The sequence below is a fragment of the Coregonus lavaretus genome (genome assembly GCF_964263955.1).
Source record: "Coregonus lavaretus genome assembly, chromosome: 1".
NCBI lineage: Eukaryota > Metazoa > Chordata > Actinopteri > Salmoniformes > Salmonidae > Coregonus > Coregonus lavaretus.
In genome coordinates, this window is record NC_139988.1 from 31,539,455 (window position 1) to 31,553,098 (window position 13,644).

General features: G+C 39.6%; 1 protein-coding gene across 1 annotated transcript in view; it reads left to right on the forward strand.

Moving 5' to 3' along the window:
* Window positions 1–3,104: 3,104 nt before the first annotated feature.
* LOC311134872 (testican-2-like) overlaps window positions 3,105–13,644 on the forward strand; it is a gene marked incomplete at both ends in the record, with an annotated part of 69,666 nt that continues 59,126 nt past the window's right edge. The window contains one exon of the mRNA XM_084168643.1: window positions 3,105–3,293. Coding sequence (XP_084024769.1) covers window positions 3,105–3,293 — 189 coding nt within the window. The remainder of the gene's footprint in view (window positions 3,294–13,644) is intronic.

A 13,644-nucleotide genomic window follows, 5' to 3' on the forward strand; every position in this document is an offset into this window, starting at 1 on the left:
CAAACAGCTGAAAATACAATATTTTTGGTTTTGAAAAATATATTTCACAGTGGTTTAGATGGTACAATGATTCTCTACACTATACTTGCTTGTTTTGTCACATAAACTGAAATTAGGTGAAATATTAGAATTTTAGCAACCAGGAAATTGTGGAGGGATTTCTGCATAGTGCACCTTTAATGGCTGTGATGGGAGAAAACTGAGGATGGATCAACAACATTGTAGTTACTCCACAATACTAACCTAAATAACAGAATGAAAAGAAGGAAGCTTGTACAGAATATTCCAAAACATGAATCCTGTTTGCAATAAGGCACTAAAGTAAAACTTTTAAAAAATTGACAAAGATTTTTATGTCCTTAATACAAAGCGTTATGTTTAGGGCAAATCCAACACAACATATCACTGAGTACCACTCTTCATATTTTCAAGTATGGTGGTGGCTGCATCATGTTATGCATATGCTTGTCATTGGCAAGGACTAGGGAGTTTTTTAGGATAAAAAGAAACGGAATAGACCTAAGCACAGGCAAAATCCTAGAGGAAAACCTGTTTCAGTCTGCTTTCCAACAGACACTGGGAGACAAATTCACCTTTCAGTAGGACGATAATCTAAAACAGATAAATCAAATCAAATCAAATCAAATCAAATTTTATTGGTCACATGCGCCGAATACAACAGGTGCAGACATTACAGTGAAATGCTTACTTACAGCCCTTAACCAACAGTGCATTTATTTTAAACAAAAAAAGTAAGAATAAAACAACAACAAAAAAAGTGTTGAGAAAAAAAGAGCAGAAGTAAAAATAAAGTGACAGTAGGGAGGCTATATATACAATAGAATAAAGTGACAGTAGGGAGGCTATATATACAGGGGGGTACCGTTGCATAGTCAATGTGCGGGGGCACCGGCTAGTTGAGGTAGTTGAGGTAATATGTACATGTGGGTAGAGTTAAAGTGACTATGCATAAATACTTAACAGAGTAGCAGCAGCGTAAAAAGTATGGGGTGGGGGGGCAGTGCAAATAGTCCGGGTAGCCATGATTAGCTGTTCAGGAGTCTTATGGCTTGGGGGTAGAAGCTGTTGAGAAGTCTTTTGGACCTAGACTTGGCACTCCGGTACCGCTTGCCGTGCGGTAGCAGAGAGAACAGTCTATGACTAGGGTGACTGGAGTCTTTGACAATTTTGAGGGCCTTCCTCTGACACCGCCTGGTATAGAGGTCCTGGATGGCAGGGAGCTTTGCCCCTGTGATGTACTGGGCCGTACGCACTACCCTCTGTAGTGCCTTGCGGTCAGAGGCCAAGCAGTTCCCATACCAGGCGGTGATGCAACCAGTCAGGATGCTCTCGATGGTGCAGCTGTAGAATTTTTTGAGGATCTGAGGACCCATGCCAAATCTTTTTAGTCTCCTGAGGGGGAATAGGCTTTGTCGTGCCCTCTTCACGACTGTCTTGGTGTGTTTGGACCATGATAGTTCGTTGGTGATGTGGACACCAAGGAACTTGAAGCTCTCAACCTGTTCCACTACAGCCCCGTCGATGAGAATGGTATACACTGGAGTTGCTACTAAGACGACATTGAATGTTCCGGAGTGGCTTATTTACAGTTTTGATTTAAATCGGCTTGAAAATCTATGGCAAGACTTCAGAATGGCTGTCTAGCAATGATCAACAACCAACTTGCCAGAGCTTGAAGAATGTGCAAATATTGTACAATCCAGGTGTGCAAAGCTCTTAGAAATGTACCCAGACAGTCTCACAGCTGAGTCTAATGTGTATTGAGACAGGGGATTGAATACTTATCTAATCAAGATATATTAGTGTTTTATTTTTCATATATATATTTATTTTTTACAAATGTTAGAACTTTTCTTCCACTTTGACAGAGTATTTTGTGTAGCTCATTGACAAAACATTTATATTAAATCCATTTTAATCCCACTTTGTAACACAATAAAATGTGAAAAAAGTAAAGGGGTGTGAATACTTTCTGAAGGCACTGTAAGTACTTGCCCTCCACTTGCAGGTTGTGATGAATGTGAGACATGCAAAGTCTTAACAATAAAGAAAAAGGCTATATGCAGGCCTGCTAGTCAGTCACGATTCCCATCTGAATTCAATTTAACTCTGTGCATTCATGTGTGCGTTTTAAATCTAAACGATTTTCTCTCCCCTCGCTCTCTTTTACTGGCAAACTGATTGCTTTCTGTGGAGAGATTAGATTATCTCCTTCGAATACTAGCTTTATAGAGAGGAACACAAAAATTGTATTTTCAGTGAAGGAATAGTAAAGACAGCATCAATTAATCCATTATTTAAATTACAGCGCGTCTACAACAGAACTCTCTTGGGGCTGGCTGATCCCACCTAGGTCAGCGATAGACAGGTAGGAAAGTGATAGAGGAAATTAAATAGGCAGGATAGTAATAGATAGGAGACTGATATAAAGTGATAGGTGACTCCCAGCTGTGAATTATTTGCACAGATTCATGATCTCTGTTACATCTGAACATGACCAAACGGGTATTGGGTTGTCCGTGTACCTCGAGAGTGACTGTGTTAGCCCACTAAGCTAAAGCAAATGGCAGTGACTTTGCTGATAACTTCTTTATTGAGGAAAAATTTGCTTACTACGACTGTGATGTGGTTATCTTCAGATGAATGCTCTAACTGTAAATCGCTCTGGATAAGAGTATCTGCTAAACGACTCAAATGTCAAATGAGTGGTCACAATAGGACGTTTTAACTGCATGATGTATTGCTTTCTTTAAGACAGTGGTATATTAATATCATACAATTAATCAGTTAAATTAGGTAAGATATGATTACACCATCCACCCTTTATCAATTGAAGCATGAGTAATGTCCATATATAGGTCCTATTCAATGGGAGCAATGAGAGTAACCTCGCCAGGTGCTATACATTTCGTAACACATGACAGCGTCATTTCCCCCCACTCCTCCCCTCTCTCTTTCGCGACAGCAGTAGTAGGAAGGCGCATCTGCGTAAACAGGTCACATTTCACTCTAGTCGCATCCTCGTCTTCTCGTCCATAAGGGAAGCTAGAGCGAGTGCCGCGCGCCTTTTCTAAGCGCTTACCATGGTGGGAATGACGGGATTGGTGGTCCTTCTCGTCCCGGTGATGATGATGGTGGGATCCACCTTGCAGTCGGAAATTAAGAACGGGAAAGAGCCTGAAAAAACGGGGAATTTCATGGAAGACGAGCATTGGCTGTCCACCATTTCACAGTACAGCCGCAAGATCAAGCACTGGAATCGCTTCAGAGACGTAAGTCGCTGTTCTGGTTGATTGAGAGATCCGCGGTAATGCGGTAAGCTGTGTTGATAGGGAAACAGATGCCAGCGGCAGGATTCCGCCCGAGGCACGTCCTTATAATAACCATGTAACGTTAGCTATTAAAAATATCGCCTAGTCAGACCATTATTACTGTTCCAGCTGGCTGATGTGCGTTATTATAGGTAATGTTAAAGAGATACATCGGGATTTGGGCAATGATGCCTTTTATCTACTTCCCCAGAGTCAGATGAACTCGTGGATACCATTTTTATGTACTGTGTCCAGTATTAAGGAAGTTAGAGATAACTAGCATTAGCGCAATGAGTAGAAGTCTATGGGTATCTGCTAGCCTGCTTATTTGAAACAGGAACAGTTTCGTTGCACACAATACACACTGATTTGGCATTGGAGATATAAGATTAACACACAGGCATATATCTATGTCCATTCTTAGCCTGTAATTTCAGAAATTTGTGTGGTATTAAAAAATATTCTGCTAGTAAAATTATGTTGAGTTGCATGACATGTTTATAAAAGGCAATTTTTTTCTCAGATCGGCAAATACGATGATAGATTAATACAATGCTTTTACTATAAAGGATATCTTTCCACCCCTACTCTTGTCCATGGTGGTCTGCGAACCCACAACCTTCTGGACTGCAGCCCTGTGCAATATCAAAATTCCTGTGTTGACACAATGCTTACAGGATGAAGAACAGTTTCTAAAACTGCATATCTAAGGCTCTAGTCTGTCCAATAAATGAGGGTAAATGGTAGATGTTCTCTGCTATCCATATTTTACATTTACATTTTAGTCATTTAGCAGACGCTCTTATCCAGAGCGACTTACAGTTAGTGAATACATATTTTTTTATACTGGCCCCCCGTGGGAATCGAACCCACAACCCTGGCGTTGCAAACGCCATGCTCTATCAACTGAGCTACATCCCGGCCGGCCATTCCCTCCCCTACCCTGGACGACGCTGGGCCAATTGTGCGCCGCCCATGAGTCTCCCGGTCGCGGCCGGCTGCGACAGAGCCTGGATTCGAACCAGGATCTCTAGTGACACAGTTAGCACTGCGATGCAGTGCCTTAGACCACTGCGCCACTTTGTTTACATTATTATTTTGGTTATTGGGGAGGATAATAGTCAATGTCCAAAATAATTGTGCCATTCTGGGTCAATTGTGTCATATTGTAAAGGGCAATTACGCTTTAACTCAAATTTTTCACTTTAAAACCTCTTAGATGTAAAGTCCCCTGTTTAGGGTACCTGCGTGGGTCTGGTACTGGTTCCAACTGACATTTTTGCTTATAAATCGATCGGTGGACACCGTAGATCGAAATGGCTTGTATTGAGCGATAGCCCTGGTTTCCACAGACATCAAAGAAACCACAGCGAAATGAGTGGGATCTCGCATTTTGCAACACACAGTTTGAAAAAGCATGTGATCAAACAAAGCTTCGGACGTCATTGATGACGTACTTCTGATAAAGTGATGCGCATCGGCACACTGCTTCAAAGTTAGCTGCTTAGCGATTTCGATGCATGCCTCCGAGCTCCGGTATCAAGCGTAACATCACTAGCCAGCACCCCATATGCCTAAGGTTTGAAGCTCTCTCTGCCCCGGGATAAGATATTATCTTCCCCAGTTATTTAAGTTGAAATTATTGCCTTAAAGGTAGTGTGGTATCTACATAATATGATGCTAATTATGCTGTGAGACCAAGGAGTCCGCTTACACTGTACTTTGATTATAAAGGTTTATTTATATCACAAGATTTCAGCGTAAATTGACAGACATCTGCAGGCATCTGGAGAACAACGGACTCAAAATAATATGTTGTTCTGTCCTCCTTTGTTTTAACCGTGGTATTTATATCCTATGCCCTATGTAACATAATATGGGTGTTTTCCCATAAACCAATCCCAGGAGGCCACCTAACAGACTTCTTCTAACACACCATTTGCAAACATCAACAAAGTCATAAACTGTTTAAACACGACATATTTCCCCCCTTCGAGACTTATTAAGTCTCGAAAACAAAAAGAATAGGATGACAAATAACAATTTCTCTTATTGAGTAACTTTTAACAATAAACCAAATTTTATGGAGTGTAAATACATTTCTATGAAATATGAACAAATCTTTATGGAGTGTGAGAGCGAAAAACCTGTCTGGCAGCTTTCTTTCCAAATATCCATCAATCAATCAAGACAGTAAAATTCTCTCACGGCCCCTCTGCCCCAGGCAACCACTTAAGTACTCCAGATCAATTCATACATCTTTATCAATGCATTTTAAACTATGATGCAATTTGAATACACATGAAAGCCTCAGCAAACAAAATACAATCAAAAATGTCCACATTCAGGCTGGTCGACCCATCGGACTCTCCTGTGGATTCTCTCTATCCCTGCCTAGACCCAATATCCCTAAGCATCCACGAAATAAACAAAAACATCTGAGATCCCCACATGTACCCAATAACAGCAAATATCATTCTTCAAAAATTAATACAGAAAGAATATGACACAAATTATGTATTACACATGCAAATATGTCTATATATCATTGCAGACACTGGAATGTAGTCCACTACACTTCATCTCCTCAGCAGTGTCGACTTCCAATGCATCGTCGATGATGGAATCTGAACATTTCCACACCTTCCTTGTTCCACTTCCTCCAGTCCATTCATATTGTCCCTTCACATTGTCCATGTTTGAGTATTTGAATCCCCTCTACACATTCCCCCATATGCTTCTGGAAGAAAAGAAAAGACCAAACAGTATCTTTTGCAAAACAACACATTCAAATTAAAACATCAATATCAACTAAAAATGATATATAAAATGATATATAAAATGAATCTCATTCCATTTCCCCCCTTGGATTCATCACAAAATACTAAAATCACCATAATATTTAAAAACGTGAAAAATGATCGGATATTCAAAATTGATATCTATCCATCAATACTCCTTTGAGTCTTGACAGAAGGTTAAACCCTCTTATCGTTTCATTTGCAAAACCCTTCAAATTATAGGTAATATTATCTATGTTATCTTCCCAAAATTTTACACCATACCATGGAAAAAATCCCCACTTCTCTCCTAGACTTATCCTCCAATGGTAGGCTTCCCAGACTATGAAACTTCTCTCTTTCAGAATCAGATTTATCTCTTTCCCCGAGCTTCCCTTCTTTTAATTTTAAAACCTCATATGGAAGCTTCAACTTCAACATGTAACAACATTATTTCCATCCATAGGGTAAGAATATATTCTTTCTCACCACAAACCCCTAAATATCTCTAAAATTCCCAATAGTCACCTTACCATGCAAAAACTTCTCTCCTTACTAAATGAAACATCAAAAGTTACATTATATTTCTCCTTACTAACCTTATGTTCCTGCTTACCCCAAAGTCATCATATAATCATCACCATCTGATATTCCCCTAAACATCCCCTTTCCATCATATGTTTTATTTTCAACAAAAACGGCTTTTAGCCCTCACTGGTTTCACCTCCAATGCTTCAGGAATCGCTGTTAACTGATTTTCCTTCCCATCTAACAAATTCACATAGGGTAATTCATTTAACCAAGAACACTTAAACCTAGGCCTAAACAAATGTTTCGACAACGACATTATTGTATCTGTTAATGATTGTTGCTGATACAACAGCCATGATAAAGCATAAGATTGACACGTACTTGATAGAGGTTTAGCCACCGTCTCTAAGATAGAACCCCATGTGCCTGGTGCTGGAATTCTCAACAGACATGGACCCTCAAGATTCCTCACTGATCTTACAGAATGAGTTAACTGCTTGAACCAAAGATTCCTACCTGCCCATCCATCTTTAATTTGCAAAACAGAAGAATCAAATCCATATGCCTTCCATTTAGTTTCTCTCTTCCCTAACGAGCGGTATTGATCAGATATATCTTCTTGTCTTCCATTAAAATCAAAGAACTCATCCTGTACCTCCATGATAGTATTCTCCCTAATCTTTCCCTCTAACATTACTCAAAATAAGTTAGCAATCACTCATAACCCTCTTCCACTTCATATCATTTTACAAAATATACTTCCTTTCACTAGGTGAAACAGCTTCTACTTCTTATCCTCATAACAACACTTCTTCTCCATAATTATCTCTCCATGTGGGAGGAACGTCACCTCTACACATTCCATCTCTCACATCTACAAGGAAGATGAGCTGTACCACCCATCCTAACCCTAATGACAGTCTTTTCCTCTAAAATTGGTGCTGGAGCGATTGGCTCCCTTGTAATCAAATGTGATATATTTATAGCTTTAATAACTGTCAATGTTGAAAGAGTTGAATTGCTTCTCACTGTTGTTATAATAGGCTGAAGTGTTGATGTCATTGTTGTTGATTCATCCATTTTCCCTAAAGCTTTGAACTCTTTTCTTGTATTTCCATCTATCACCACTAGTGTCACTACATTAACTCTCAGTCCCAACTCTAATCCCTCACTTTCAAACTGTGGATTATAAAAATTACATTTATAATCACCTTGATAACCCTGCTGGGAATTGTACACAGAGACTACAATCACCCTCAATCTTCTCTTATCATTCAGCAACGCATACTTTCTCAATGCAACTGCTCCTAACAGATCTAAACTCCTGCCATATCTATCTTCCCACTGAACTCTAAATTTCCCTTCACCACTGTTCTCTCTCCCTACTAACTAACATTGAAGCTGAGCTGACTGTCCTAGAGTTCCTTCAACCCTAGGTTTCCTAACTTTTTAGTCTGACTTTTTCCCTAATTTTTCCCAAAACCATTTCACTGATTTATCCACAAATTCCTTTCCCACTAATTTGAGGATATGTGATCGGGTAATCCCCACCTGCTTATGGCTTCTTTACACAAGAACTTGGCAAACGACTGAGCATCTTTTAGCTTAGTTTGACATCTTATTCCCCTCTTGGTGTAGGAATGTAACCAAGAATAACAGTCACCCCCTGTAAACATTATTTTTCAGACAGATTGTCCACCTTCCTATGACATAGTCAATCCATTCAAGCAAATATGGTTCCCAAAAACCCTGCTCCTTTATAATCTTTCTCCTAATCTCCCCCCTTGCAACATTAGCTAACCCCTAGCTTCCTAAATCATCAGACCTAATAGGTCCAGAGGCGCTACTATCAACCCCTCATGGTTTTGTCGTATCGGGTGAATGCTGGCAATTATTGCTGATAAACAAAGGAGTCTGCTCATACTGAACTTGGATCATAAGGTTTATTCATATCACAAGCTTCAGCATAAGTGACAGATGTCATGACATCCGGAGAACGGCGTCCCAGATTGCAATGGCCGCTCTGACTTCTTCTTCGTTTAGCCCCTACTTATAAACAATGCAAAAAGGGGGGTGCTCCCTCTTCTGGCCAATCCCCAGTCTCCCCTGTCTACAACACACTTCCTGTCTGTTGTATGTGGCGTTACACTAAAACATTCCCTCTTGATACTAAAATTAACGTCCTCTCTGGTTCCACTTAAAACATTAACAACGTCATAATCTTCATACACGACAGTTTCTCCCAAGACAACAATTGATTCCTACTCTAAGGATTTTTTCTATTGTCTTCAAAACACCTGCTTTTGAAAGTCCTTCAATTTCTGGTTCAATCCCTTCTTTCCTCTCTTGCCAACTTCCTTCTGATCACAGAGTCATATCCACCCATGATCTCTTCTCAATCACTCTGATCATCATCATCTTCTTCTTCATCTTCAAGTTCCATCTTCCTGAACCTCACTCCACCCTTAGTTTCCAGACATCTCGTTTTCTTCCTACTTTTGGAGTTTTGGATTCATCTTTATGGTCGTTTCTGCTTCTCCTCTCTCTATTATTCAATCACTTTCATCATGTTGATGACGTCAGGGTTAAAAATCCCTTTCACTGGCCATGGTTGTTCAATGTCAGGCCAACGTTTATTCCCTTTTCCAGATAACCTTGCAATACCATTAACTAAAGGATTACTATTTTCTACTACATCAACAGGAGTAATTACTTTCATAGTTTTTATGTCCTTTTTCCCCCTTGTAACAACTCTTTTATATTCCTTTATTGTACATTATTTTATTATTTTAGACAATGTAGCTTATAGTTTCCCTCTTTTTTTTCCTATTTTTTCCCCAAATTAATAAATTAATAAATTAATTTATTCATCAATTTACTTATTTATTTATTCATTTTATTTTATTTTACCAAATTATTGATTAGTGGCAATCTTACCAAATCCCATCAGAAAATAAATGAAAGTAGTAAACTTCAGAGCAACCCAAAAAATAAAGACCTCTAATCCAGCAACACTACAGCACTCACAAATCAATTGCCTAATAAGCACCCAATTACCTTAATTTTACAGAATAATGTCAGTACTCGATTTCCCCCTCAACTATAATCAAACCCACTCATGCACAAAAACTCCAAAATGCAATTTTTAATTACATCAATTGATCAGTCTGTTGCCAAGTCCTTGTCAAATTGTCATAACATCAAATATGCTAGGCACCCAAAATATCCTCTATGGGAAGGTAAGTTTTGTGAATAGAACAGTACTAGCCTTGATTTGACTTGATCCGTTGCAGCACACTCTGTCGCATGATGCACTCGTCAGCACTTCCTCTCTCTCTCTGTCTCCTCCTTCTTATCGTCTCTCATATCACAGAAGAACAAAGAAACAGACAAGAATTTAGTAGTTTATGCACTCACTGGGTTATTTCAACCATTCAATATTCCTCTGTTCACATTCGCGCTAAGAAATAAGCAAACAACTTAACTCAGGAATAGTATAAATAGCTCAATAACATTTTATTTTATTTATTTTTAATCCGTCAACATATCTCTAGTTTATCAATTCGATAGGTCTCAAGAAAACAGTTTCATCGTTAAACAACAGCCAATTTAACACAAAATACACTATTAGTGTCTAAATCTTTCTCCTTTCTTCTCTGTCTGCTCTGAGTCTGCGTCTCCCAGCAGCTCAGTGCAGGCAGGGGAGTGGCATATTTGCTCTACGTAACTCTAAACTCATAAAATCACACGCATGTGTAGTACATTCACCAGTGCGATTTCAGAGTGGAGGGAGCTCTCTCCCAGCTCTCTCCCAGCTAGACAACAGAAAGTAGACAGTCCCGCTGTACTTCCTCTCTTTCCCCTCATAGACAAACAGTAACACTTAACAGAACTCACAAACCAACATAAAACACAAATCCTACTTTGAAGTTTCTTAACGTCACTTATCCTAATCTGCAGATTTATAGTTATTTTCTTATCCATTACAAAACATCTCTATACACTATTAAAAACTCCTCCCTGTAGGCTCATGATATTCTAATAGTTAGTTAACGTTCTCTTTTTATAGAGAGTCATAACATTTTTTAACCTTAACGTCCTTCCAGGGGGCTCACATATAGTTAACAACCACCAACGTTCTCACCCACGGAGACTCACAAGATCTCCAACACAAATCCCATCCCAACATGAGTCGACACACAGCTCAGACACAACAGAGACGTCTCCACTCCACCATTTTTCTCTCTCCCACACACACATACACAGTTTAAGAGGCTTTTCCATTGCGCCGTATATTTCCATTACCACGAGTTCGCGGACATTCAATGAGCGGTTACATCAAACATATACTTCGTCAACTATAAGTTGAGCGGTAACTTGCAACCGAATATATATATATATATATACCACAACCCCAAGTCCCCGGGACTTACCTAAATTCACCTAATGCGCTTTTAGGATTTTCGGCCCATCCTAATGATCGCCTCGTTTGAGGGCTTCCATAGATCCGCAATGTCCTAATTTGTATACATTTTCCTTGGCCTTATTCCTTCAATAGTTATAGACACTCCCCCCTGTTTGCGTTGTTACCAGCGCAAACAAATTTAGAATTTTAGAACGGACTCCTATCCCACAGCAAATAACAGCAAAATTGCACACATAAGTCTTTTAAACGGTACATTTCTCCAGCGCACACACCCATAAGCAAGCGAACCAACCAGCGCACAAAATTGTGAGAAATCTCACCTTATGAGCCGGCGTCTTGAGCGGGAGTCACTTCGCAGCTCATGAATGGAACACTGGAGAGACGCATCACGCCCCAAACGTTCCTCGTCGCCATTCTGTGGTATCTAAATAATATGATGCTAATTATGCTGTGAGACCAAGGAGTCCGCTTACACTGTACTTTGATTATAAAGGTTAATTTATATCACAAGATTTCAGTGAAAATTGACAGACATCTGCAGGCATCTGGAGAACGGACTCAAAATAATATGTTGTTCTGTCCTCCTTTGTTTTAACCTTGGTATTTATATCCTATGCCCTATGTAACATAATATGGGTGTTTTCCCATAAACCAATCCCAGGAGGCCACCTAACAGACTTCTTCTAACACACCATTTGCAAACATCAACAAAGTCATAAACTGTTTAAACACTACAGTAGACAGTGAAATGACGTTGTCACGAGCAGCACCGCAGATATTGAGATGAGCAAAATGCAAGACTTCGCTCTCACACATAAACACAGTATCTGCGCCTGTGCACGAGTTTGCTTCAAGAGCTGTTCACAACGTGTTAGCCAGGGCACCAAAACAGCAGAGAAGTTGAACCTTGCGCTTCAACATTTAGTTGTTGCTGACACTATGCCAGGGGTGTCAAACTCATTCCATTGAGGGCCTAGTGTCTGTTGGTTTTTGGGTTTTCCTTTCAATTAAGACAGATAACCAGGTGAGGTGAGTTCATGACTAATTAGTGACCTTATTTCATCAATCAAGTACAAGGGAGGAGCGAAAACCCGCAGCTACTCGACCCTCTGTGGAATGTTTGACACGTGCTTTATGCTGTTTATGTTCTGCATCTAGTTCATATCGCTGAGTCTACCTTTAAAGGGGCCAGTAGTTGATTTTGAAGGTTTGACATGTTTTTTTGAGTAAGAACGTCTTTTGGGACCTGAAGGTTCCCCAAGCTACCTGTCGAGACTTTTGAGTTGAGTTAAATAAATCCCCATTTGAGAACTGAACTGCCTTGTCTGACTCTTGGTCTGACTCTTGGTCTTGCACTACCACACATGTGACACAATCCTCCACCTACGGAGTTGTGACACATCTTTGAACAGAAATAAATGAAAAATGCCAGAAAACAAGTTAAAATAGTATTTTTCAGGTTAATCTATGAAGAATCACCAATGACACTGTTTAATAAGCCAAATTACTAAAATGAATGTTGACCCTCCTTTGAGGGGCAGAAAGTTGAATATTAATGCAACAATGGAAAACCATATTCAGAGGCAGAACATAAGAACATGCACACAAATATGCTTCACACACACACACAAACACAACAACATACATGAATATTAAGTATGTATTCTATTTCAAAAAGAAGACCTACAGTATTCATCACTTGCATTGGATTGTGTACGACCGACAGCTGTTTCACATTTGATCAAATCTAATCTCCCAACTGTAAATAGACTTCATCCTTGATTCTTCTGCTTTCTATATTCCTGGTATAGTCTTCTTCTTCTGTTCTGTGAATCACGGTTGAGCAAACATGCATTATCCCCTGGCCTCCTCTTCATATGGCCATTGTGATGATGAAACAGTCAATTTGCACTCAATTAGTAGCCCATGTTCAATTTGAAATCTTACCGCAGAGCAAACGGACACTGAAAGAGGCAAATCAAATTGTATTGGTCGCTTACACATATTTTGCAGATGTTATCGCAGGTGCAGTGAAATGCTTATGTTTCCCCGTTGTCTCTAACTCCCTTAAATGTCTCAAACTCTCCTTTTCCACCCAGGTTTCACAGTCACACAAACTGGTCAAAATGTTAATTTGGTAAGATGTTCAATGAGAACTCCATTATAGGGGTGATGAGCTATGATTGCTGATATTACTCTATCAACCTGGATCAAACTCAGATAGGCACATCCGATGAGTCTGGCTACGTCTCAAATGGCACCCTATTCCCTATGTAGTGCACTACTTTTGACCAAGACGTATAGTACTATATAGAAATAGGGTGTTATTTGGGACGTAACCGCCATCATTGTGTAGCAGCTTACCAGTCAAGCCACCATCTTACCCATTCTTGTTATAAAAATAAATTAGATGCCACTGCATGGTTGAAATTGCAGTCGTTCTGCACATTATGCATAATTGATCGGATTTAGTCTCTCTGATTGCGGAAGCCAAATCAACAGTGAATACAATTTTATGCTCAACTAACTTCCCCTTATTAACGTCACATTGTGAAGTCATACTTTTGAATCAGTC